The sequence below is a fragment of the Symsagittifera roscoffensis genome, chromosome 5, assembly GCF_963678635.1.
Source record: "Symsagittifera roscoffensis chromosome 5, txSymRosc1.1, whole genome shotgun sequence".
Lineage (NCBI taxonomy): Eukaryota > Metazoa > Xenacoelomorpha > Acoela > Convolutidae > Symsagittifera > Symsagittifera roscoffensis.
Genome location: NC_087066.1, coordinates 43,432,531 through 43,457,945, shown reverse-complemented (window position 1 = coordinate 43,457,945; position 25,415 = coordinate 43,432,531). Strand labels below are relative to the sequence as shown.

At 36.2% G+C, this 25,415-nt stretch overlaps 2 protein-coding genes across 2 annotated transcripts; one reads left to right on the top strand and one right to left on the bottom strand.

Moving 5' to 3' along the window:
- The first annotated feature begins 6,587 nt into the window (after positions 1–6,587).
- LOC134846286 (uncharacterized) lies at positions 6,588–15,854 on the top strand. Its single transcript, XM_063863576.1, has 3 exons — positions 6,588–6,926; positions 8,001–9,716; positions 13,956–15,854. The coding sequence occupies exons 1-3, from the start codon at positions 6,759–6,761 to the stop codon at positions 15,336–15,338; spliced, it is 3,267 nt and encodes a 1,088-aa protein (XP_063719646.1). The 5' UTR covers positions 6,588–6,758; the 3' UTR covers positions 15,339–15,854.
- Positions 15,834–25,188, bottom strand: LOC134846288 (polypeptide N-acetylgalactosaminyltransferase 3-like). Its single transcript, XM_063863577.1, has 10 exons — positions 24,929–25,188; positions 24,183–24,347; positions 23,692–23,882; positions 21,350–21,500; positions 20,795–20,992; positions 20,430–20,569; positions 20,008–20,176; positions 19,281–19,414; positions 18,298–18,502; positions 15,834–16,118 (listed from the first exon to the last, which is right to left on the bottom strand). The coding sequence occupies exons 1-10, from the start codon at positions 25,040–25,042 to the stop codon at positions 15,834–15,836; spliced, it is 1,752 nt and encodes a 583-aa protein (XP_063719647.1). The 5' UTR covers positions 25,043–25,188.
- Positions 25,189–25,415: the final 227 nt, after the last annotated feature.

The following is a 25,415-nucleotide window of genomic DNA, read 5'->3' as shown; positions in this document are numbered from 1 at the left end:
TGTTTGATTAAGTAAAAATTTTCAGATGAAACTTGTGGCATGCTTTATAAATTTTTAAACAAACCTTGAATGAACACCTCTACTGAGTTTGTCTCTTTTTTCTTTGTTTCTTTTCCTTCGTAGCTCTCGTTGCTTTTGGGTTTTATCACAGCAGTCCAAGTGTCCTGGTTCACTTCTCCGCTGATTCCAACTAGAATGTTCTTCCCGATGTCGCGCGCCTGTGTATCCGGTGCTCTTCCTATTGTAGAAGCACAGGATCTTAGATGTGCGGTTCAATAACTTTTTCTTAGAATGCGGGTCACGTAGAGGTTAAAGCTTAATTTGTGATTGAGTATAAGCTTTTCACTCAGTCACTGAACAGTGAGTGTTTTACAAACCTACTTTACTGGAATTACATCTTTGGAGAAATTTTGTTGGAACTATGCATTGCTGAAGTCTGCTTTTACTCACGTACATGTTTGTGGGCGCGTTTGGACTTTTTGTGCTCAGTCTCGTTGAATAGAAATTGATCATTTTTATGATCAATTCCATTATATAAATTAGCTTCAATCGTGTATCCTTATGTGCTCACTCTGGGTAATGAAAAAATTGAAGAGGGTAAAGCAATATTCAGGTGTAAATTCGATTTTTACAAACTGAGACTGAAAAGCGTATGACTTTTTTCTCGGTAGAATTGATAAATAAATGCGGCAAAAATTGTCGCACATTTTCATTGCTTTACTATTAGTTTAATTTTGTGAGTGCTCTTGGAATAGATACTTTTGTGGCTGTTGATGTTGAGCAGTAAGTTGCTTTAGGGATTTATTTCTTAAATTAGATGAGTTTTTTTGTTTAATCTAGTTTTTTTCCTGGTCTGGTCGAAAAAAAGTGATATGCGGGGATATCGAACACTGGTACTCTCTCACTGGATCTATTTTGCAGTGAGTCTGAGTTAAATATTTGTTATTGCTGTTGTTAATACTCTTCACTCGAGTTTGGTAATTCCTCTGTAACATCTGTAATTCTTGAGTAACTTCGTGTTTCACAGCTCATACCTAAGAATTGGCCTTTCAGATAACTCTTCTTCTTTGATTCCTAGAAAAAGACATTTTTATTTGAAATCGAAGAGATAATTAGTCGCTAGTAGAATTGTTGCAAAAATTGATTCCATATATGGTTTACGTAGGGAGTTATGCAAAACACAGCATAATTGTTCCAGAAAAGATAGCTCAACACTCAATTTAATTTCGTTTTCAAACTTGCAAAGGGGTCATTCTGCGTTTTTTGTTGAGAATCCTATAATCACTACACCAATGAAATTTACAATTTTCTTTGAAAACTTATTTCATTCAGTTTATGAACAGTAACTTTTCTACAACCCTATTTTGCTCGAATTACAGCTTCGGAGAAACCTTGCTGAACCATGCATGCTTTGCCGAAGTCTACTTTCACTCACGTCCATGTTTGCGTGGCGCGTTTGGACTTTGTGCTCAGTTTTGCGGAATAAAAATTGATCATTTTTATGATCAATTCCACGATCTAAATTAGCTTCAATCGTGTATCCTTATGCGCTCACTCTGGGAATTAAAAATATTGGAGAGAAGTGCAATATTCAGGTGTAAATTCGATTTTTACAAACAGGCGGAAAATTGTTTAATGACTTTTTTCTCGCTTAAATTGTTTAATAATTGCGACAAAAAATGTAGCAAGTTTTCTTTGATTTAATAACAGTTTAGTTTTGTGAGTGGTCTTGGAATAGATACTTTTGTGGCTGTTGATGTTGAGCAGTAAGTTGCTGTAGGCAATTTTTTATCGGGGATATCGAACACTGTGTTTTATGTGTGGGACGAAATTCTTAATCGCTGGGTGTTGAGAGATCACTTTAGCAGCCTCATATTTAAATGCGATTTTTCTTTAGCCTGTCTTGTTGACTTTTAATCACTGTTTTGTTTCACTAAGTAAAAATATTCAGATGAAACTTGTGGCATGCTTTATAAATTTTTAAAACAAGCTTTGAGTGAACACCTCTTTTGAGTTTGTCTCTTTTTTTCTTTGTTTCTTTTGATTCGTAGCTCTCGTTGCCTTTGGGTTTTATCACAACAGTCCAAGTGTCCTTATTCACTTCTCCGCTGAGTCCAACTAGAATATTCTTCCCGATGTTACTCGCCTGTGTATCCGGTGCTCTTCCTATTGTAGAAGCACCGGATGGAAACATGAATAGGCGAGGAACAGCATGTCTCTCCCTAGTCTTGGTGGAAGATTGTACGCCGGGAGGTGGTCGATAAAATTTTAGTTGTGCGTTTCAATAAGTTTTTCTTAAAGAATGCGGGTCACGTAGAAGTTAAAGCTTAATTTGGGATTGAGTATAAGGATTTCACTCGCCCAATGTCCCTTTAATGTGGATATCCGGTGCTTCGATTGATATAGGAGTCGTCTATTTGTTAATATTAGAGGAGCTGCATGTCTCTCGCTAGTCCGCACGAGGAATTTTTAATCTCAACCAGAAACGTCGGGGGAAATGGTTGATAAACTTTTGGACGTTCGTATTAATCAACAGTTCATATGTGTAAGGGACGTTCAGAAAAAGCTCAAGTAGGGAAGAAAGAGTTGTCTTTACTGACTGAATGTCTGAGAATTGTAAGAATGCCGGGTGGGTTCAGATTGCAAGCTCAATTTGAGATACAACATATTACCATGATTTTTGAGGCAAGGCCTGTCATTTGTTAGAATAAATCGTCGTTTGTTTTACCCGTGATAGGCGGGTAAAATTGTATTGTGGATGTTTTCAGTTTTTTTTGTAACTATAATTTTATAATTAGGGAATTTTAACAAAAGGAACCCAAGTTTCTCGGAGAAGTGGTGCTCACAGCAAAATTGGTGTTCTGCTGGTGCTTTTATATTGATTGCATTATTGTCGCAGAGTTTAGTGACCATACTAAAGCACTTAGAAAACAACTGAAAGAACGATTACTATCATGAGCAGGGATAAAATTGAAGCTAAAGAAGACTGAATAAATAAACAAAGCAGATCTTAAAACATTTATCATCATTAAGGATTCAACATGCCGTAGTAATCCGTAAACATTTTTAAAAATTCATCAACACAGCCTATATAATAATTGAAATTTGAAATACAATCAGGCCCCAATAGCGGAGTAACGAATGCAATAAATGGCCTCCAACAATAGGCAATATATTCTGGAGGTATAGTTCATTTTCTCCAGAAACCCAGGATGACCAAAAAAGGCGACTTTTCCTCAAATAGTAATCAACTCATCATAACGGTTGAGAAACGTACTTTGCAGCCAAAATTAGCCTGATGATGATCTAACGATAGCAATAAAAAGTTTATAAGAGTTTGCAATATTGTTAGAGGTATAGGGGGTTGTCTGCTGAAAGGCAGGATTACCAAAATATACTTGGTTTTCAATTAAAAGTCATCAGCCAGCCCGATTTAGGAACCATGTTGTTGTACAAAACTAAAGATTGTTTAATTGTTCGATGATTGCGAAAAACCGCTTTCGAAACTTACAGTTATAGTCCATTATCTGCCCAAAAACAGGCTAACAAAAAAGTTTTTTTTTGCTAAATTATTAACTCGCAAGGAGGCCGATTTAAGAACCATATTTTGCCGCAAAACTGAGCCCAAGGATCTTCTAACAAATGCAACAAACGGCTTTCAAAAGTACGCAATATTTTTCTAAGTTTTAGCTCATCATTTGCAGAAAACCAGAATGATCAAAAAAAATTCTGCCCAACATTTAATAACTCCACGAGGCCAATGTAATAAAAATAGTTTGGAAAAAACTAAACCATGAGGATTGCCTAACAAACGCAACAAATGGATTTTAAGTTTTCGCAATATTTCCACAGCTATAGTTATTATCTGCAGAAAACCAGGATGACCAAATAAGGTTTTTTCGCTAAAATTTATTAACTCACCAACGAGGCAGATTTAGGAAATACATTTTGCAACAAAACTAAGCCCTAAGGCTCTTCTAACTGACGCATCACATATGAAAGGGCTTAGTATTAATGTCTCTCAACCAGTCTGATGATTATTTGTGAAAATTAGAACATCTGAATACAAAGTTCCTCATTTTCAATGGTCGGAACAAAAAGCAACCGAAAAGATAAGTTATATGAATAAAGTTTGCCTGACTTTCGGAACCGGTACATAATTGGCACAGAACTGTAGTGCTGATTTAAGTTAACCGGACACAGCGAATAACATTGAAAACTTTAAACGCGTTTTTCTCAAATTTGGTTTAGATTAGACAAAATTGAAGTTAACAAAAATTGCTCAGATTCTCACCACAACTAATATGGTGCAGTTTTTCTCCCAAAATTCGGAACCAAAATTTTACCCCAAAATTAGGTCATTGTTTTTTATTCAACGAAGAATTACGCTGGAACGACTAAATTAATTGATGAGAAAATTATGAAAAAAGAAACCTCTTAGACTGTCCAACAAATTTTTAGCAGGGTAAAACTTTCAAGAATCTTCATAAGATAATATATTTTTGGTTGATACCCTTAAAAGTCATTTTTACTGTATACAAATCAAAATATGTTGCTAAGAACAACTTTCAAACGTTTTACGCAAAATTTTGAAAATTTTACCCATCTAAAATTTTTCCATGGGCTGTGTAAGGGACTTCTTTTATAATTATCTCAACGATAAACCAGGTAGTATCAGCGTAATTCTTTAGTGAAAAAAAAAACCAAACTGACCTACTTTTGGGGTAAAATTTTGGTTCAGAGTTTCGGGGAAAAAAGGCACTATAATAATTTTGGTGAAATTCTGAGCAACTTTGTTTTCACTTTTGTCTAATCGTAACCCAATTTGAGAAAAAAGGGTTGAGTTTTTTCGCTGGTTTAAATACCACCATGTAGCTCACTATGTCGAATATTTTTCTTAATGGCTATGTGTCGAATTTAGTGTTATTTTTTAAGGTCTTTGAACCAAGGGGATCAACGTTTAAGAAAATGTCTCACTAGTGATATTATCCTTGACTTCATAGTTTTTTTTTGTTTTATAAACAGCAGTAACCAAGTACCTTCTGACTGCTGATATGCTATTAAGACATTTTTCACCAGTCGTAAGCCTGTTTTGCTTGTGCGACAATAACAATGTCAATAGAAGTTGCTTATGTCGATTTGGCTCTGATTTTTGTTAGCTTCGTTAATAAGAATTAGTTTTAGAATATTTAAATTCAATTTTGCCTTCATTTCTGTTTTTAAATAAAAGCCAATGAAACAGACTGTGTTGTTCAAAGATATAAACTCCGTCCTAAATGCGAATCTCCGAGTTGAGCTTCGAGTTTTTTTTTGAATGGTTGCTTTATTTATTTCGATGCAGTAGTTAGCTTGCTTCTCAAAGCATCATGTCTTTCTGAAATGAACTATTGAAGTGGTGCGTGTAATTGTTGAAAAGCGATTCTGTGCAGTGTTGTACACAATAGCATTATTTGTGGGTGGGGGGGGGGGTGGATTTGGGTGGCCTTTTAACTCAGGTATTAGACCACCACCGAAAGGATGCATTTTCGGTACTATTGTTTGACATTCATTTTTAGCTAAAGGACCCTCACATTTTTTGGGTAGTGGGAGGTGGGAGCGCACGCCAAAAAAACGCGATTTTTTCGAAATAGGTGTTTTAGGAGATCTCGGAAAACTAATTTAATCGAACTGATACAAAGTTCGAATAAAATTGAAAATCTTGCCCTCCCCTCGAGAAAATGCAGTATCATACATATAATTTTTTTCGAGAAAATTCAGAAACTTCTACATCAGCTCGTTTTGGAATAAATTATCAGGTCAAATTTTTATAATGATAATCTCATTTCACCTGTGTTTTTGAGTTATGTCAGTTCACGCGCTTGATGAACTAAAAAGCTTGTTTTACTTTTCTTGATGCGAAGAAGTTTTGTCAGTTATAGAAAAAACGATACCAAATGAAACTTTGTTTAAACGAATCGTATATATTTTCTCATTTATGATTTGTTTTGTATATATTTATAATAAGACGATCAAGTATATGAGTGTATAAATGATTCTTTAATGTGGACAACACTGTGTATGGGTCGCTCAAGTTTGCATGGTGGATAGAGTGGATGGAACTGGAAACTAACTCAGGAACGAGATAAATTTCGAAACCACGACAAAATCTCAATCGGTGTTCTGATCTAAACAACCCAGTAAGGTTAAACAATATTTTGAGCAGCCAACTCAAGTTATGCGGCGAGAACAAATAAAAACCTGAAATTTAAATCGCCTCATTTTCAAATTGGACTAAATCAAGACAAAAAAAAAGAGAAAGGCAAAGTTGCTCTGAATTTTGCCTCAAAATGATCTAATTTAGAGCTAAGTTTTAGGTCCCAAATTTGCAGAAAAATTGCATGATAATCTCCGGCAAAGCAAAATTGTAAGCAACTTTGCCTCTCTCTATCAATTTGAAACTGAACTCAATCCAATTTCAGAAAACGCGTTTGAAGTTTCAGGTTTTATTAGTTCTGTCTGGATAATTCAAGTCAGCACTCTATGAAGGAGGTGTTCTGAATAATGACGCTTCAATTCAATGAACTTGACATGGTTTTGTTTTCAGACTTACATGCTGATTTCATATGCAAATTGTAGGTTCTATCAAAAAAGATTCGTGGATTACAATGACAGCCCGAATTAAGGTTTGAGTCTATTCACTTTTGCTCTCTTGTCCTTCAACTGAATGAGAAAAGAATTAGACGAGTTTAATTGTTCTCGTCGAAACTAACTCTGTAACTATGGACGAGCTTTTCCTGGGTGATCCCGATCAGTTCGCCGACTTCCGCTCAAAAGTGGACAACTCAGAAGATGGCCAACTACCTGCCGAACTGTCTTCTATTGAAGACCTTCTTCCTTCGTGTGACTCTTTAGACAGCGGACTGAGTAGTCAAGGAGAACTACACAAGGTAGCAGCTTAAATGTTAACTTAACTTTTTTTAAATGAGAAGAAAAAAGGATTGATAAACAAATTAAGGTGTTAAACAAGGATAGCCGGTTACTGTGCAAGTAGCACAGAATGTTCCGACCATAGTCTTGAAAAAAGGCAAATTTTTTTTTCAAGTTGGTTTCGTTTGTTCTGGGTGGTGTGATAAAAGGATTTGGATGCAAAAACTAGAACTTATGCATATTCTTGTTTTTACAAAAAAAATTACTTGGAAAGCAAAAGAAAGTTCAAACAAAAATTTCGAAATTGTGCCGAAAAACTAAGAAAAAAACTAACTTTATTCGAGTAAAACTAATCTTGCACGTCCTAAATTAAGCCATTGTAAGCTATTGTAAGTCGCTCCAAATTGGAAAAGTCAAATTTCAAAAATTCTCCTTGACACAAAAAAAAAATTTGTCGCTAGATTCGTCGCTGAAAAGGATTTGATATGATATATCATTTAACCTTGTTTAATGATTTTTTTTGGTACCTGATTTTGTGTTGAAAAAAACGAAAACAAACGAAATCTGGATTTAAATTAATTTTTGAGGGGTTGGTTGCATTAAAGTTTCACTGCTAATCCTTCTATAATAAAAAGCCTGCTCGCTCGCAATTGGACTAGAATTCAAAAAAAAATTAAACCGACACAGTTTTTCTCGACACTGGGACAATTTTTGATTTTTCTCGACACTTGGATGGATAACTTTTTGATTTTTTAAATCGCGACTGAAAGGGTTCTAATATGATAGATTACGCGACCCATTCCGATGATTATTTTGGTATCTGATTTTTCGTGGATAACAAACTCTTAAGAAGAATATTTTAATGAAAAACTATTGAAATTACGGACTCTTAGTATAGAATTGTTTAGATGAGTATTTTTACTGTTTGCAAGTGCTGATAATCCAGTTTATTCATTTGGAAAAGAAATGGAACTGTATATCGAAATTGCCTATAAATAATTGTTATTTTTTGCGGACAATTTGAGTACTTGCAGTAAAAATACTTTCAATTAAACACATTTAATTGAAATTTAATTTTTTTTTAATTTTGGCAGGTGGCCAATGAATTGCAGACTGAGAATGTGGAAGATCCTTTAACTGGGTTAGTAGACTACGACCACACTCCAGAAGCAGAGCCAATGGTCGAAACAGATGACCAAATGTTTAATCACAATCAAGATGTAAATGAATCTTCTGAAGAATTTCCTACCATGAATGGACTCGAATTTCAGTCCAAAGACTCCATAGAATTGAAAAAACAGACACTAAAAGAAGGTCATGCGGATCTAAATGGCTCCACTGAAGACGCAAATACAAGTTATGATTCGTTAAGTGAGGTAATCTCTGCCCTGGAAAATGAATCCAAAAATCAAGAGAAAGAAATGCAATCCATTAATGAAGCATTGCAGGACCAAATGGAAGGTCTTACTGATATAGAATCCCCAGTGAAAACGACAAATGAAGTTACAGTTGTTGAAAATCCTCTGAATGATGCAACCAAGGAAGATAACGACAGTGAGTCACCATTGAGTGGAACTCAATCCGAAGTAGATGCAGGTCCTCAAATTGAAAGTTTCGATGAAGATTTTCTAAAATCAGTTGAGAATCAAAACTCTAACGATAATACAACTGAAGATGAAGGCGAGAAAGAACAAACGAGTACTGAAGGGATAGATGGTGGCCAAAACTTGACTAGTGGACAAGAAAGAAATCTAAATTCAGAAGACAAACAGGATAATGAAACCACTGAAAAAGTCGACCATATGGATCAATCGGAACGTTCTGCTATGAATAGCATCTCGAAATCTACAGATGAAATTTCTCCAGACGAGAATTCAGTTGAGGAAGCCAATGATATGAGTGAAAATAAGGCAGAAAATCAAGATGGCGTCAAAAAGGAGAGAAAAGATAGTGATGAGGAGGATATGGAGGTTAATGAGTCACAAAATGAAGTCGACAAAGATGATGAAGCTGACGAAGACGATGACGAGTGCGAATTAGATCTCTCACTGTCACAGATTTCAGAGAGAACTAAACTTGTACAATTTTTGACCCGGGACTCTGACGACGAGGATTTGGACACAATCTCACCGAGAAAGAAAAGACCCAAAATTATTGAAGAAGATGATGATTATGAAGATGAGGACGACGAAGATTACGATCCGAATAATGAGGAAGAACAAGAGTTGGATTTGTCAATGAAGACGAAGAAAAAACTAGACGAGAAGGTAGCTGCAAAAATTAAGCAGGGTAAGCTTGTTAAACAAGAGCCAGAAGAAGATGGAGAGGAAGAGACGGGTCCAGAGCCGATTGATTTTTCCTTTGTTCCCTCAAAGGCCAGAGGTGGAAGCAATCTCATCATAGGTGGCTATAGATTCAAACGTAACCGAACCACCCCACGGGCTGTGTATTTTAAATGTGTTCACGTGGAGTGTAAATGTCACGTGACCACCGACCCAGATGTCACTGTCATCATCAGGAACCAAGATTCACACACACACGATCCAGATCTGCAGCAGATTGAGGAGCAGAAATTCAGACAACAGTTGTTTGACAAGATTGACGCCGATCCCAATTTGGCACCGCGTGATTTATACACTAGTGTAGTGCAGTCATGGGAACTGCATAATGATTTTCTTCCTCCAGAGTATAACAAAATCAGAAGCTCCCTACACCGTAGAAGGAACATGCTGCTGGCACCTCTCAAGGATCCAGATGCCGAACTTAGGAACCCAGTAGTGTGCACGTTTCTCTCACGCAAACAGAAAAGGGTAAGACAAATTGAAATGATATGTTAAACAATGATAGTCGGTTGATGTGCAAGAAGCACCGAAGTTCTGATCACCCCCATTTTTGTTACAATTTTTTTCTACCTTCGTTTATTTACTAGTGAAAGGGGACTGATTTGATTACTAGGCTGTAAAAAAATATATACTAGCCAAATTCTTTCAAAAATTGAAGAATATTTAGATTAGAATTTCAGTGAAGCTTATCCAGTTTGAAAAGCGGAAAAGTTCAGACCAGTTCTTCTCAAAACAGACTTTTCAAATCAGATATTCGGAATGCAAGTTACGGCTGAAATGGCTTTATTATGGTACTGCATTTGACTACCTACAAGTTTTCTTTGCGGTAGTAAAAATTCAGAAGTTTAAACACACCCTTCTACATTATTCTTTCCCCCTATTCTAGGAGCTGGTCGGAGCAATTCCGACTTTGGAAAATTTCAAGAAAAATATACTTCTGCTAGTTTGTCAAACTTATTGTTCCGACCCCTCAGAATTGGGAAGGAACTTTGACTTCTAGCGTGTTTTTGTTTTTTTTTGCTTTTCCACGCACAATCAGGTTACCATGTGTCGAGAAAAACATATTTGATAGTTTTTATTTGAAGTCCAGTATCCAGCGAGTAAAGTGAAAAGCTTTTTATTAAGCAGCAAGTAAAGTAATTTACAGCGAGTAGGGCGACAAACACTTTCTCCGATTTCTAAGTCCTTTATTAAGTGACCTGGCGAGAAATTTTCAGAATTATTTAATTGCATTTTCTAAAGAGCGGGAAATTAATGACGTTAATCAACAAAGAAAATTACTCCAATTTTGGGGTGGCGTCCCTCATGCTGGAGGGACCGAATGCTTGAATTTTATTTAGGTTTATTTTGAGTAAGCAAATAAATCCAGGCCATTAGTGTTAATTTTGCCCAATTAGATAATAAGCAGATGATGAAAATATAGCCGAATCGAAGAGGGATTAGAACAAATTTATTATTTTAGGAATACCAATTTACGAAAAATGGAAAAACAAAACACTAATTTTATTATATCTGCACCTATTAGATCTGCATCTATTATACTTTTTATATTAACAGTTTCTGTTAATATTGACTTCGATTTTGTTAGAAAGGCATTTAGCCAATAGGAAAGCTTAGCGATTCTGATTGGTTGAAATTTTTCCAGCAATCGGTCCCTCCAGCATGAGAATCCACTCCCAATTTTGGCGCCAAAATGTCTGCAACTGCAAAGTAAACAATTATTTTGGCGCCAAAACGTTTAAGTTGCGATTTGTTTCCCTCAAAATCTTAAAGTGTCACTTAAGATTGTTAAGGGTTGCCGTTTAATTTTTGATTGCAGCACTTAATATGTTGAAATTTGTTCTCATTTTCAGCACTGTTGAACAAAGTTTTCCTTTTCGGCACTGTTGAACTAGTTTTTTTAGGCACTGTTTTACTGCCCCTATGAATTTACTCTTTAAATTGGAATTAGTTGGGAGAATTGTCAGTGAAGTAAAATTAAATACAGACTCATTTTTAGCCAGCGTTTTCAAATCGGAACATACTTTTTCAGGTTAACAACTTAATTAGCAAAATCACTGAATCCTTTCGGCAAAAGACTTGTCTGGTAACAGATATGGCCTGAACGGTCGGCATTTTAAATAACCATTCTTTTCGAAATGTATTTCATGTGGCTTTGAGAGAACTGTTAATTTTGTATTGACCACTATCGAATAGCGGAAAGATAATATGGATTATTGACGTTTTTTTCTAACTAATTTTGACTCCCACAAAGAAAGCTCATGGGTGTCAAGTGTGTTATCATACTGAAACCTGTTCGTCGTGATTCTGATTCTTGAAAAATGAAAAATGTTGTCTCAGTGTCTAGAAACTGGTCTGAACATTTTCGATTTTTATGCTTAATTAGAAGAAATTGACCGAGACGCTGATCTCATCAATTTATTTATACAATAAGTTGATAATTACGTTTTAGCCATCTTTATTTTTCATTATTGCGGTTTTTCATTTAATTCAGTCACTATTTAAATAAAATAACAGTAAGTTAGAAAAAGAAACTTTTTCTTTTGATTTTATAAATAAAAATAACAGTAAGTTAGAAAAAGAAACTTTTTCTTTTGATTTTATAAATAAAAAAAAACAGTAAGTTAGAAAAAAAATCTTTTTCTTTTGATTTTATTCAAATAACTTAGATCTGAACGTTCTGTGCTACTGCACAGCAACAGGCTGTGGTTTTTTAAAAATTATTTCCTTGTTTTTTTCAATATATTTGTCCATTTGAAATGTTTATTCGGCGTAAAAGTTTTCGGTTCTCAGATATCGAGTTAGTGGCCTGATGTTGCATCGTTTTAAAGTGCGATAACAAAGTTTCATTTGTATGTCGGCTGGGCATATGTGAAATTTTGAAAACTTTTGACCAAATTTTTTTTCCGGCTCAATGGTCGTGTACCTTGCTGATTCATAATGTTTCTTTCAATGCTTATATACTGCTGCCAAACGTCTTTTTCGATGTTTTTCCTCAAAATTAAATTCATTGAGATGAACGAATGAAAGTTTTGGTAGACCCAGTTTTTGATGTTTTCTGAACAGTTATATTGATGTTCGTCTAACTTTTTTGTCGACTAGTGTGCATGCTATTTTTGTGATGTATCGCAAGAGGTACCAAATTCCGCGTCGCTTGTGCTCGAAAAACTTCGAAAACGTCCATCATTTTCCCCCATTTTTGTCCAGACTGAGTTTTTTCTAACTTACTGTCGGCTATGTTTATTTGAAGGTTCATTTTGTTTGATAGTTAATAGTTAATGGCGACTCAACATTATTTGCATCTCTCTTTTATTTGTAAAAAAAAGCTATTGGAAAATAATTCGATCAAACTTAAGGTGCAAATAATTCGATCAAAATTAAGGTGAAGAATTTTTTTGTAATATTTTCAATTTAATTTTTCTGGACCAGGATTACAGCTGAATTGAAAGGCTTCAAAAAGCGAAGCTTAGGCTTACGCCTGCTTTAAATAACCAGCTTCAAAAAGAAATTTTGTTTTTGAGTTTAGCGGAACGAGTTTTGTCTGGAGAATGCCAATGTTAATGATTCCTCATTGATACTCGTTCAATGGTTTTTGTCGTACGTTTTTTGTTTTAATTCTTTTTGTAAGTTAGTAGTTAGTACTCTGCAGTAAACAGTGTTTTCCATTGCTCGGGAGGGTATCAAAATTATCAGGGTGGTCCCGCAACTTTGGATCAGCTCTGATAAATATTATTACGCTGGCGATTAGCAAGCGTTATCAAATCGGAATAAAGACTTTTTTCATGTTAACAACTTGCTTAACAGAATTACTTGCTATCTTGGTTCATAATGATTTCAAACTTCAAAGCGTCTCCGGCACACTTTGCTGGGAGATAGCGAATACACCTGGGACGGCAAAGGTCCTGGGTTCCAATCTGAGCAGCACCTTTTTTTCAAACAAGAAGTATTTCGTTCCCACAATTGTCGGCTTATTATTTGTCTGCTTGTGTTTTGTCGGCTTATTTGCCACATCGTAGATTTTTTTTAGCTGTAGGCAGTTTTCATTGTAGTTGCTTTTTGTAATCTCCGTTTTCCTTGGTTTTCTTGCTTTCTTTCCTTTTCTGTCTGCTAGCTTTCAATGCGTTTTTTGTGGTATCGGAAGTTATGCGAAGCTCTGTTTCGCCTCTGTTTTCAACATCAACCTTCGAGACAATTTTAAAAAAATGAATATTTTTTTGAATCAGTTACTTTTGTCCAATTTTTTTCCCGGCTAGCTGCCGTTCTATTGATTTTGACATATCGCATGTAGTGCGAAGCTAGGCAAAAATTTTCTTGAATATTGAAATTGGCACTGAATTTTAGTAATTCAATCCAGAACACATTTTCTTTGCGTTGAAATTGGCATATTTTTCAAAAACTTTGAGCATAAATTTTGCGGTATAAAAATTTTGCTGTCAAAATTGTCATATTTTTCGAAAATTTCATATATAAGTTTTGTGGTATAAAAATTCCGGTGGGGTCAATTCAGACGCCCCCGAAACTTTGGAGGGATCAATTTTTATGGTGGGTGGGGTCTATGAACAAGTCGAATAGTGTTGGGAGGAGGGTGGGTCCCGATAAATAGTGCAGAGCAGGCTGCTGCTGCGTTTTGTATATTTTTGAGAAACTATTCCATGAATGTATTTCTTGTTCTACTAGGCGTAAATTGTCGCGTAATATGTGTTTAAGCCGAAGTATATGCAGACGGACTTCGCAATAATCCCGTCTAAGGCCAGAGGGGGCACAAATCTGATCGTGGACGGATTCCGCTTCAAGCGCAACAGGTCTACTCCAAAGTCTATCTACTTCCTCTGTGTGGAGGTGGGCTGCAAATGTCACATCACCACAGACGCGCAACTGACGATCATAGTGAGAAATGAGAACAACCACACCCACGAGCCAGACCTCATCTACCTGGAGGAGCAACACTTCAGAAGAGAACTGTATGCCAAACTGGATCTGGATCCAACGATGCAACCCAAAATGATATACGACAGTGTGGTCCAGGCCTGGGAACTGACCAACGACCTCATTCCCCCCGTCTACTCCAAGATTCGAAACACTTTGATCAGACGGAGGAACAGACTGCTGGCGCCTTACCCAGACTCAAAGCTTCCTAATGGTACTATTAACATGACTGCGGAGAACTTGCATCTTTTACTGAATAGAAAAGTGTGCACGTTTGTATTTTCACTGCCCAGGCATCGAAGAGTATGTTTGGCATTCGCAACACCGAAACCTAACTTCAAACAGGAACATTTAGCTGTTCCGAAGCCCCCTACAGCCGGCAAATCGCCGGCAACCAAGAAGAAGAGTTCACCGAAGAAGCCCAAAATCAGTCCGGCAGCTGTAGTTGGAGAAGGAGCTCAGAAAATTGTGCAGCCTAATCGAAAAGTGCAACAGCAGCCTCGTAAAAGTGTTATCCAACCTCCAGAACTAATGCCACCTACAAAACAGGAGTTCGTTCAAAACAATTTCCTGAACGGCGGTGTACAACAAGTGCGTGAAGTATTCCAGGCACCTTCAATTACAAACATACAAGCGTCTCTGAATAACATCCAGAACTCCCTTAGTAATTTGCAGAACTCAAACTCTCGCAATACCGTGCAACCATCTCCGGACAACAGTATCCAGGTCTCACATGGAAACTTCCAGCAGCAGCAACAGCAGCAGCAACTCTCAAGGAATATTATCCAGCAGAATAGAAGTATAATCCAACCTTCGCCAGATAGACTGCAGAACCAGATGTGCAAAAACACTACTCGGCAGCTATCTGAAAATATCCAGCCGCAGAGAGACTTGATTCGGGAAAACATTCAACCGTCTCTCGATCTCATCCGGGACAACATCCAGCCTCTCCGCAACAACTTGCAACCGGGCTGTGGAAATTTCCAGCAGCAGCAGCAACAACAACAACAACAGCAGCAGCAGCCTTGTGACAATAATATACAACCTGCCGCTTCTTTCAACGAGATTCGCAACTCGTTTGACAACATTCAACAGCAAGCCAGTCTTCAGCAGAACAATCTGCAACACCACGTGGGTTTGCACCAGCAATATTTATGGTATTAGTTAGTAGCTCAACTAAACTTTTTTTACGTTTCTTATTTGGAAAATGTGCGAACTTGACGTAACTTTTCTATATTTTGAGTCGCAATCCGTATTCTAATTAGTCGACTGTCCACCAGTTATGAAATAATGGGGCTATTCCGACTTCAATTTGATAATGAGCTAAATTGATCAAATTGTGATGTAATTTAAACCTTGAGCAGTTTTCCAAGTCTCTAAATTCTATTCTTTTTAGATCCTTTTCTGAATGAATTGTGCTTTTAAGGCTCCTGTCTGGTGTTTAATGGGGTCGGATTTGCTCTCCTGATTTTATGCATGTATGGATTGCTTCCTTCAATTCACTTGAACTTTGGAATTTTTATCCAATTGTTAGTTTTTGTGGTGAGGACCTCAGTAAAACGCGAAGGAGCCAACTATTTTGTATGTTCTATAATAATGATTACTTTTCTCTGAATTGCATTGCATATTTATAACAAATAGAATACTAGTCAATAATATTTAAGAATGTTCTCTCGACAAGTGTTTTGCAAAGGTCCATTTCTGAAGCTCATTACTAGAGTCGCAATCGGCCAACACGACATTCGCTTGCATTCCCTCTTGAAGTGTCAAGCACTGCTGTGTCTCAATGTGTATAATGGGACCAGATTTAAAACTTGGAATATCCCACAATTGGTTTTTGTTCAAGCTGCAGGCTCGTTTGGTCACTTGAAGGTCCTTTGAGATAGCCTCCAGGCATACTTGGCCCAACATACGCAATTCCTTTGCAGTTGTATACTCTATGTGCTGAAAACAAACTAAAATTTTCATTTTGGATCTTGTTACTCTTTCTCTGAGCAAAGGTATTGCAATCGTTAACTAGCCCCCCCCCCCTTAATGGTTTTCGTTGGACACTTGTGATACTTAATAAAGCATATGTACGGTTAAGCATTTATAATGTAGTACAATGTAATGAATCCTGCCCTTTTGTAATGGGGGGATAGTCAACAAGATCCGTCATTTTATATCCAATTGCACACCCGTTTTGGTATCAGTTTTTAGGGAGGGGTATGGTCGTTGTTCATAACACTTCTCGTTTGGAAAGTTTTGTTCAAATATCTCTCATCGGTTCAAATTCATAACATTCATTTTTCCGACCGATTCTTACGCTTGTTATTAGTTACGATTTTAGCGCCAATTTGGGAATCACAAATTTTCAAAATTTAAAAAATTTTATCAGTTTTTGATTTTTTTAGTCTTTTTGTTCGTTTTTCTAGTCATTTGTTTCTATCGCTTATCGCAAGGGTATTGCAATTGGGAACTAGAATTTTCTTGCAATAAATAATTTTGTTTACACAAGGGTCTAAATTAGAAATGGTAAATTTAGGTTCAGCTCATACTGAATTCAAATTTCTTTGTGTCTCCTACACGCTTGGTCTGGAGGCAACGAATACGCATGGGGTTGCAAAAATCATGAGTTCGAATCTGACCCGGACCTGTTTTTTTTTCAAACGGGAAATATTCCGGCTCAAAGAAATTGTCGGCTTATTATTTATTTGGCTGCCTATTTTTGGCTTTGCCTATTTTTGGCGGTTTAGTTGCCACATCTTGGAATATTTTTGTATGCAGCTTTTATTGTAGTTGCTTTTTATGTTTTCATTTACTACTGCATTTTGTAATTCTACTAACGTTTCCTTCGTACATTTTCTTTTTTTATTTTTATTTTATATGATTTGGGCTTATATTTTATCGGCTTACTAAGCTAATTTTGGGTCGTTCGAGGGATCCATAATATGTGTGCTTTCTTCCGGATCGCACAAGACCTTAAAAATCTCATTAAAGAGACAACAATGACAACAATTTCATGACAACAATTTTACTTTAGCTCGATAGTTGTTTTTGAATTTTAATTAAACGCCGTCGAATGTGTTTCTGGGCGTGTTTTCCGCAAATAGAACATCATTCCGGACAACATTTCGAATTTTAACTTTTGAAAATTCTGGAGGAATTTTTTAGTTGAGTGATATATCATATTAAAGTTCTTAAGTCGTGATTCGAACGACATTCAAAATTTATTTTAAAAAATTCTAGTCAAAAAATTCAGTTTGAAATTTTTGTTTTTTGGTCTGATTTCAAGCTAAAAAGGTGAGCGTGCAGGCTTAAAATAGCTTATCTATGCTCAATTTAAGCCGTGAAAACTTAGTTTTACTTGAGTAAAAATAGTTTTTGGAATTTTTTAGCCCAATTTTGGATAGTTGTTTTTGAATTTTAATTAAACGCCGTCGAATGTGTTTCTGGGCGTGTTTTCCGCAAATAGAACATCATTCCAGACAACATTTCGAATTTTAACTTTTGAAAATTCTGGAGGAATTTTTTAGTTGAGTGATATATCATATTAAAGTTCTTAAGTCGTGATTCGAACGACATTCAAAATTTATTTTAAAAAATTCTAGTCAAAAAATTCAGTTTGAAATTTTTTGTTTTTTGGTCTGATTTCAAGCTAAAAAGGTGAGCGTGCAGGCTTAAAATAGCTTATCTATGCTCAATTTAAGCCGTGAAAACTTAGTTTTTCTTGAGTAAAAATAGTTTTTGGAATTTTTTAGCCCAATTTTGGACTCTCAAAATTCCAAAAATTTATACAAATTTTTTTTTTGATTTTTAGTTTTTCTGGTAATTTTCGGTATATTTTCTACAAAAACTGTTTTCCAATGGACCTACTTTACTATGAATGTCGAATATGCCTAATCTCTAGGTTTTCGTTCAGATCGTTTTATCACACCACTCCGAAAAAACTACACTAATTTGAAAAAAGTTTTTTGTTCTTTTTTTTTACTATGGTCGGAACATTCTGTGCTACTTGCACAGTAACCGGCTATCCTTGTTGTTAAATGCAACTCTTAAATAACTTTTCTTATCTACTTAACAATTAAGCGCAAGCTCTTAGCTTGAAAGGTGGTAATTGTTAAGTAGATCCTCAATTACTAGCCTGTGAATGCAAGTAGTGGCATGGATATGTGTTGACATTTCCACTCCTCTGTTGGAAGTGGTCTATGCACTGTTTGCGTCCCAGATAGACCACCTGCAGAATACCGGCGTGGATGTTGGTGGGAGTAGGTATGTACATGTCTTTCACCACGTTCTCCAGGAACCAACGGAACGGCTTGCAGTCTAGTCTTCTTTTCAGCTCCAGTCTAAACATGAAGCTAACTCTCGAGTTAAGTGGCAGTTTATTAATTTAAATGTCAAATGTTTACATCGGGCCGTTTCCCTTGTTTAAGATTTATAGAGCAAAGTGAAGACACTTATTTAGGTCGTGTAATTTTACATATTAAAATTTGATTGCGCTTAAATTTGATCCTTCGCCGTTTGAGTTTCTTTAAGTTCAATTCAAATTCGTTTCCTAAAAAACGGCCAACAATTATTTCGTGTTGCTCTGTATGCGTGTTGCTCTGTATGCGTGTTGCTCTGTTTCTAATTCATAACCATTTTTGACCGGTTTTGACCGCTTTACTGGTGCCTGGATTCTCCGCTTATTGTTGGCTTGTTTATATGAAGATCAACTTTGCCCTCGCATATCCTTCGAGTCGCGCAATTGAAGCGGAGTCAGCCTCCGAGCATATTATTATTTAACGAAACATGGAGCGGGCAAGAGTATTCAGGTTTTTTTTCCACGAAAATCCAGGGACAAAACAATGTTAGTTGCATAAGGCTCCGATTACTGTCAAGTGTTGTTGTTTCTGGAGAAGATAAGATAAGGTCTAGAGCAAAGTTGATTTTTGCTTAGAGATTTCAGGATTTTTTTCCCTGTGCGAATCACGAGTGTTTCAGACACACGTTCTTCTACTCCTTCTTTGGAGTCCCTGGTTTAGCGTGAAAGAAAAACACCCAAATCAAAAGTTTCTCCTTGCCGTCGGTCATCAGACCAAACAACTTAAACGACTGGTATCCAGCATGTCAGTGCATACTCGCCTGTCTCTGATATCCCCGATGTCCAGTTTGCGTATTTGGGTGGGGGCTTGTCGATAGAACACTTCCTTGAACTCATCTAACCACACCTCAGCCAGTCGCATGGCATTGATAGAGAAGGCATTGTCCGGACCCTCCTGAATCAAACAAACACTATCAAAAAAGATTAATCGGTTGCTCTGGTAAGAGTTCAGAATGTTCAAGTCATCGTCACCTTTGCAAAAAGAGTTTAAAAAAACGAAACCAAAGGTCCTCCTCATTTTTGTTCATAGTTAGAATCAAAAGGCTCAACTATCAAAATCCAAGTTTCTGATGAGCTGAGCTCAATATTGCAGCACTGAATTTAACTTTAAGTTGAACTCAAAAGAACTTAGAAAGTTTGTCCCGGATAATTGTCAGATTCAGTTTCAGTTACATTTAAATTCGAATCGATTGAAATAGCGTTGATGGAGTGTGGTCTGTATGTAGACAACAGCGTATTCCTACTCGTCAGTAAGCAGACAAATACTGTATGAACCAATCAGAATCGAGATGAGAAAGCAAACTTATTATTTGTTAATTTCTTTCTTGTCTGGATTCTGATTGGTTAATACAGTATTTGTCTGCTTACTGACGAGTAGGAATACGCGGTTGTCTAAATACTGCTAGGTAACCAGTGTTGATCCTACTAGAGAAACTGGAAATAATCATGGTTGAACTTGATTTGTTCTGTGTCTCTATGTGCGCTTACTTTGTACCAATGGTAGGGATGTTTGTTTCGGAACACGTGGCCAATGATGGAGCAGGGAGTTATGACCACCGACCCGCCACACAACCAACTCTTGATTGATATTTCCAGGTTCTCTCCTCCCCAAAGCTCGAATCCAGGGTCATATTTGCCCAAATACTCCCACCATCTCCTGAATCATTCGAATTATTGCAATTTTGTGTGCAAAAAATCCTCTGTAAGGCAAGCTTAATTAAGATAAACAGAATTTTTTATGATTTTTTTGAAATTGGTTCTTTTTATTTCGTGTTTCTGGGAAAATTTTGGATGAATTTTAGTCGAATAAAATTTTAGTTCGATAAAAACATTCTAAAAAAAATTGGAAAGGTTCATAATTATTGAAGTTTTCTGGAATTTTTGAGTTTTTTTTAGCAGAAACGACTGACTTGCTTATTCCGAAGAGACCTCCTGCCATTGTAGCAGTTCTGACTGAGTCAGCCTTGCTAGTGATGAATTTGCGGTCATGATCTGGAATGCTTCTCCATTTGAACAGTAGTGACCAGTCAAACTTCCCAACATTCTTCACCTAAAATGTTTGTAGAAGTTGCAAGATGTTCGTTGCAGATTGATGGATTCGGTGAAATATGAGAGAAAGGGGTTGAATTTGCTGGGAATTTTATTTGTGTATTTTGTGCGCAGGCGGAATATTTGGTTTTTAATTTGCAGAATCAGCACTATGGGAGTTGCTAGAGATATGTCATCATCGGCATGAATCGACTGTTTTTTGTTAATTATTAATAACGTCGCAGACCTCTGTAAATGCGTGCATGGAGAATGTCTGTGAGCTGATTTGTCCTATCGATGGCTGCACTGCAGTTCGGTAGTCCCTCGCGATCTCAGCCAGAATAGGCTCCGCCCACCCCTCGGTGCACTCGCAGTGAGAGTCCAGAAACACCAGCGCCTCTCCAGTTGCGTAGTTTGACCCGAACACTCTCGCTTTGATCAAACCCTGAAGTCATTTTTTAGTCGAAGTGGATATTTTTATCGGCAAGCGTTGAGAGGAGTGAAACGGTATCCCTAGTGGGTTAGTTAGCAAACGTCCTTCGATTTTAGATCGGGAAGCAGGTCTATGTCGGTAAAACATCCACTTGATATTTAATACGTTTCTTACATTTTTAGCACCTTAGCATGATAATATGCGTATATCAAGCTATTTAATCGGTATTCATACTTGTGGCCTAAAAGATGATTTTGCTCTCTTTCATGAATTGGATGGTTTATTAAAAATATTTTAGCACATATATAAGTTTACGATAGTTTCGTATCTATTTCAGCAGTTAATTTTGTTCTTTCAATTATCTCTCACTTGTCTGGTGGGTGCGCGTACTATCTTGACCTTTCCCTGGAAGTGACCCTGGATATATTTTGGCAATTCCTCTGTCACATCTGTCCTGTTCGAGACATCGTCAGTGAGAATGATATCTTTAAGTAGCACCTGGTTCGTCCGATAGAAACAGCTGTGAAGCAAACTATTATAAATTAATTCTAGTTTGATAACAACAGTTATTATGAAAATGTATGGGGTTTTTTTTTTTAGATGTTTATGAAATATTTTTCTTTTTTTTTTGCAGAAATTTATTTTCAAAAAGAAAAACTACTCCGCCGATTTTTGAGAACATTATACCATAGAAAGACCGCCCATTGCCTTAAATATCTGCATATTGTTCTTCTAGTCTCTTTTTTTTAACCTTACATCGATTTCTACAGTCTTTGAACAACTTTGAACGGTGAAAGTTGGACAAAATTTTTTAGATTTCTCTCAAAAACTATCATGAGGAAACTAAGATTTGTGGTTAGGTCAAAATAACGGTATGTGCGAGCTCTTCTGCATAGGCGGCTACGCCCTATTTTTTTATCGAAAAAGTTATGTTCTCAGAAAAAGCCTTTGTTGACGTTTTTTTTATAAAATTTTTTGAGTTTTCTCGAAAACTACCCTGCCAAATTTGATATCAAGGGTTTAATCGAAAACGGTTGAAAGAAGCCTCAGATGCATACGCGTATACAACCTCAGTTTTGTAGAAATAAACTAAATGCATTTGGTTTCTTAGTTTTGAATTTTTTCTTTGAAAACTACCAAGCCAATTCTGAGATTAACGGTTCAATTGAAATACAAATTGTGGGCAACTTCGCTACACACTTCTGTTGAAAACGTTTTCTAGACACGGAAAAATCAAATTTGTTTTTTTTTATTCTGGTGACAATTTTTTGGAAACTTTTTGGTTCTTCAGAAACTACCCTGCCAAATCCGATATTTAATTTTCAATCAAATAAGCAGAATGCGAAAAATCTCCTGCAGAAGCGGCGACTTCATAATTTTTGTTGGTAACTGTTATATTCTTGAAAAAGTCCAATTTCTGAAAGTACGATTTTCTCGAAAAAAACTGCCAAATCTGATATTTGAAGTTCAATCGAAAAAAAAAACTGGTGATGGTAATCTCTTTGCATAAGTGGTCTGTGTCTGCTTAATAAATAGAAAGAACGGGTGCAGTCTGTGAATCTTCCCTGCAAAAGCAACTACGCCCCAATATTTTTCGAAAAACTGTTAGGAAATTTGAAAAGTCAAAGTGATCTTTTTTTTCGGAAGTTTTTTTTAAATCAAACCTGCCCGGTGAATTCTGAGGTGAATGATTCAAATGGAAGAACCTGGTGCAAAAAGTGGCTCTGTATTAGCGGTTACATCTTTTTAAGAAGAGTCAGTATAATCTTAGAAAAAGTCAAATTTTCGAACTATGTTTTATTTTTTTTCTGGAAAACTACCCTGCCAAATCGGACCTTGACTTCAATTGAAAGAACGGGGAGTAGAAATCTCTCTTACTTAAGCAGCTAATTTCCAACTAAGACTCGATGAACGTTGTATGGAGTCTTTAAATGTTTCGTTTTTTTACAGGAAATATCTTAAAATTTGTCCAGGCTCAAATTTACTTTTTCGCGATTTGACTCCACTATCGAACAGCAAAAGCCGTATGGTCACGAAAACGTGATTGACGTCTAGTATCGGAGATGGAATTTAATTTTCAGATTTTCTTGCAAGTTAAAAAGTTACCCATTGATCCAGTTTTCTCAATTTGGTTTTGTTTTATCAAAAAAGTGTCAATCATAATTTTTTCTAGAAATTCAAACAGCTTAAATGCTATTTATTTTTTCTTCGAAACTCGAAAGTCAGTTTTTTTTCTGTTTACTTGCGCTCATTGACTTTTTCTGATTGTCTGCTGGCTATGTTTTTTAAAGAAAAACCACAAATTTTTCTGTAAAGTCTAAATTTTGAAAATTGCGCATTTCATCCCGCATCAGTACAGCTTATACGTTAAACAGGTACTTCAAGCTTTAGCTTGGCTCTTAAATTACTGAGCTTATCTATTTTATCGAGAAAGTATTTCATTCCAAGTATCAAAGAAAAGGCGTTTTATGTGAATTTGACCTAACTGAAGATGTGTGAACAAAATGAGTTCTTGGTTATCTCTATTTGAGTATTTGTGTCTTCTATAGAAATTTTTTTTCTTGTTGTACCCGATGATGGTTTGGAACCGTCTTCTTAAAATTAAAAGGTCAGAGAAATTTCGAACCGTCTAAAAGCTCGTGAGCTTAAAAGGTCGGAGAAATAATAATATGTGATACCGTAATAATATGTAATAATATGTGAGCGCGTACCTGGTGACAGTGCGCATGAGGGTTGAGAGTGCCTCGTTGTGGAATATGACGATGATGGAGAGAGTGGGCAGATTGGGAGGGTAGGAGGGGTGTCTCTCTATGCACTCTTTACTCCTGAAGTCCCCCAGTTCCCGAAAGTGACCCAGTTTGTCAGAGGCCACCAGATTGAACTGGTTCAGATAGTATGTTTTCTAAACGGAATATCACGAACGCGTAGGGAATGATGCTGGGATGCCTTGTTTTTTGTTGTTCAACTTACCTACATCGGTCACATTTACGCGTTTAATTGAACTTTAGCAGTTGGCGTATTGAAGGAAACTCATTAACTAGCTATTTAGTGCAATAAAACAGCAGTCCTCATTTTTGATGCAATTATGGCTTCTTACATTGTGTATTGCTTCTTTCAAATGAGTTTAGAGCAACTATAAGAATTATTTCGCACGTCCGAAATGTCAGAAATGTTCCAGAAAAATTGTGAAATGAGTAAGTACCTTGGAGTTTTCCTTCTCCTCTTTTGTAAGTTGAACTCCCTTGCCCCCTGCCCCATTTTGGTTCATCTTCAGGTCATCAGGGACCTCGTCCCTCTCAACTCGTAGCTCCATTTTGGTCCGGTCAGCGTCCTGCAGTAGGATGGACATCTTGTCCGTGTCGTAGCCCTAAATTAATATAGAAAAAAATTTACTCTTTCAAGTAACTTTTTCAAATTTTTTATGATATGTTTCATCGTGAGTTTTTATGGCCTGTTGGTGAGTTTTCATGGCGCAGAATGATTATTTGTTTTCTGCAGCTAGATGTTTCATTTTTTTATCAATAAGTTAAATAGGTCGAGGTTTTATTCAATAGATAATAGCCCGCCGCTGTGCTCAATGCAAAAATTCTTTTTGAAATGATTTTTTTTTTCAAATTTGTTTTTTTTTCATTAAAGTTTCTTTCTCAATAAAATGAAGTGTTTCAAACTTGATTTCCAAAAGTTTTTCAAATCCAAAAAAGTTTTTCAAATCCAAAAATTAATTCCAAGTTTGATCCATTCATTTCTAATTGAAATAAATGGACCGCAGGCAGATTGATTTATGCTTTTAAAGCAGTTTAATTAACTGTTCGTATAATATAATTTAAAGAATATGCATAAGAGTTCTTCGTCGAAATGAAGCCGAAGATGCGACAATACATCAAGGACTATATCCTGAAAGTGAAAATCATGGGTCAAATTTAGTGGCTTGGCAACTGCGATACTGACCTGAATAGTTTTTTGCAGCAAGAACATCAGACTAAACCACGAGAGAATAAGAATTAGCAAGTAACGGATGCCGATTTTCTTCAGTTTCCGGAAAGCTAATTTGAGGAAAATCATTTCCTGAATCTTGTTCGATGTGGTGGAATATGTTATTAAATTAATCCAAAAAATGTCCGTAGCAATGTGTTAACATGTTTCAGTTAGCATTGTGTTGAATGTGGTGCGCTTAAAACGAGGGATAGTGTGTTTTAGCATTTCCATACAAGATGTGCGAAATGGCTGAGTCAAAGGAACAGGAATATTTAAAAGGTTTTATCCAAAATTGGTATCACTATGAAGTAATAAATCACAAATATGTTAGCAAGCATTTCAGGCGTCAATTTCTGATGGATAATATAAACTTTTCAAAAGTAGTGACGAATGATTAACCTGTAAAGAAAGTACTGCGAAATGAAAAGACCAATTTTTCAATCAACTATATGAGTATCTC

What these genes read in the sequence shown, in the direction of transcription:
- LOC134846286 (XM_063863576.1), top strand. Translation starts at nt 6,759, where the DNA reads ATGGACGAGCTTTTCCTGGGTGATCCCGATCAGTTCGCCGACTTCCGC. An exon ending in GTCAAGGAGAACTACACAAG is followed by an intron (nt 6,927 to 8,000) that starts GTAGCAGCTTAA and finishes TAATTTTGGCAG; the next exon opens with GTGGCCAATGAATTGCAGAC. An exon ending in TCTCACGCAAACAGAAAAGG is followed by an intron (nt 9,717 to 13,955) that starts GTAAGACAAATT and finishes TATGTGTTTAAG; the next exon opens with CCGAAGTATATGCAGACGGA.
- LOC134846288 (XM_063863577.1), bottom strand. Translation starts at nt 25,042, where the DNA reads ATGATTTTCCTCAAATTAGCTTTCCGGAAACTGAAGAAAATCGGCATC. An exon ending in CCATGCACGCATTTACAGAG is followed by an intron (nt 20,570 to 20,794) that starts GTCTGCGACGTT and finishes CAAACATTTTAG; the next exon opens with GTGAAGAATGTTGGGAAGTT. An exon ending in ATCGGGGATATCAGAGACAG is followed by an intron (nt 18,503 to 19,280) that starts GCGAGTATGCAC and finishes CTTCATGTTTAG; the next exon opens with ACTGGAGCTGAAAAGAAGAC.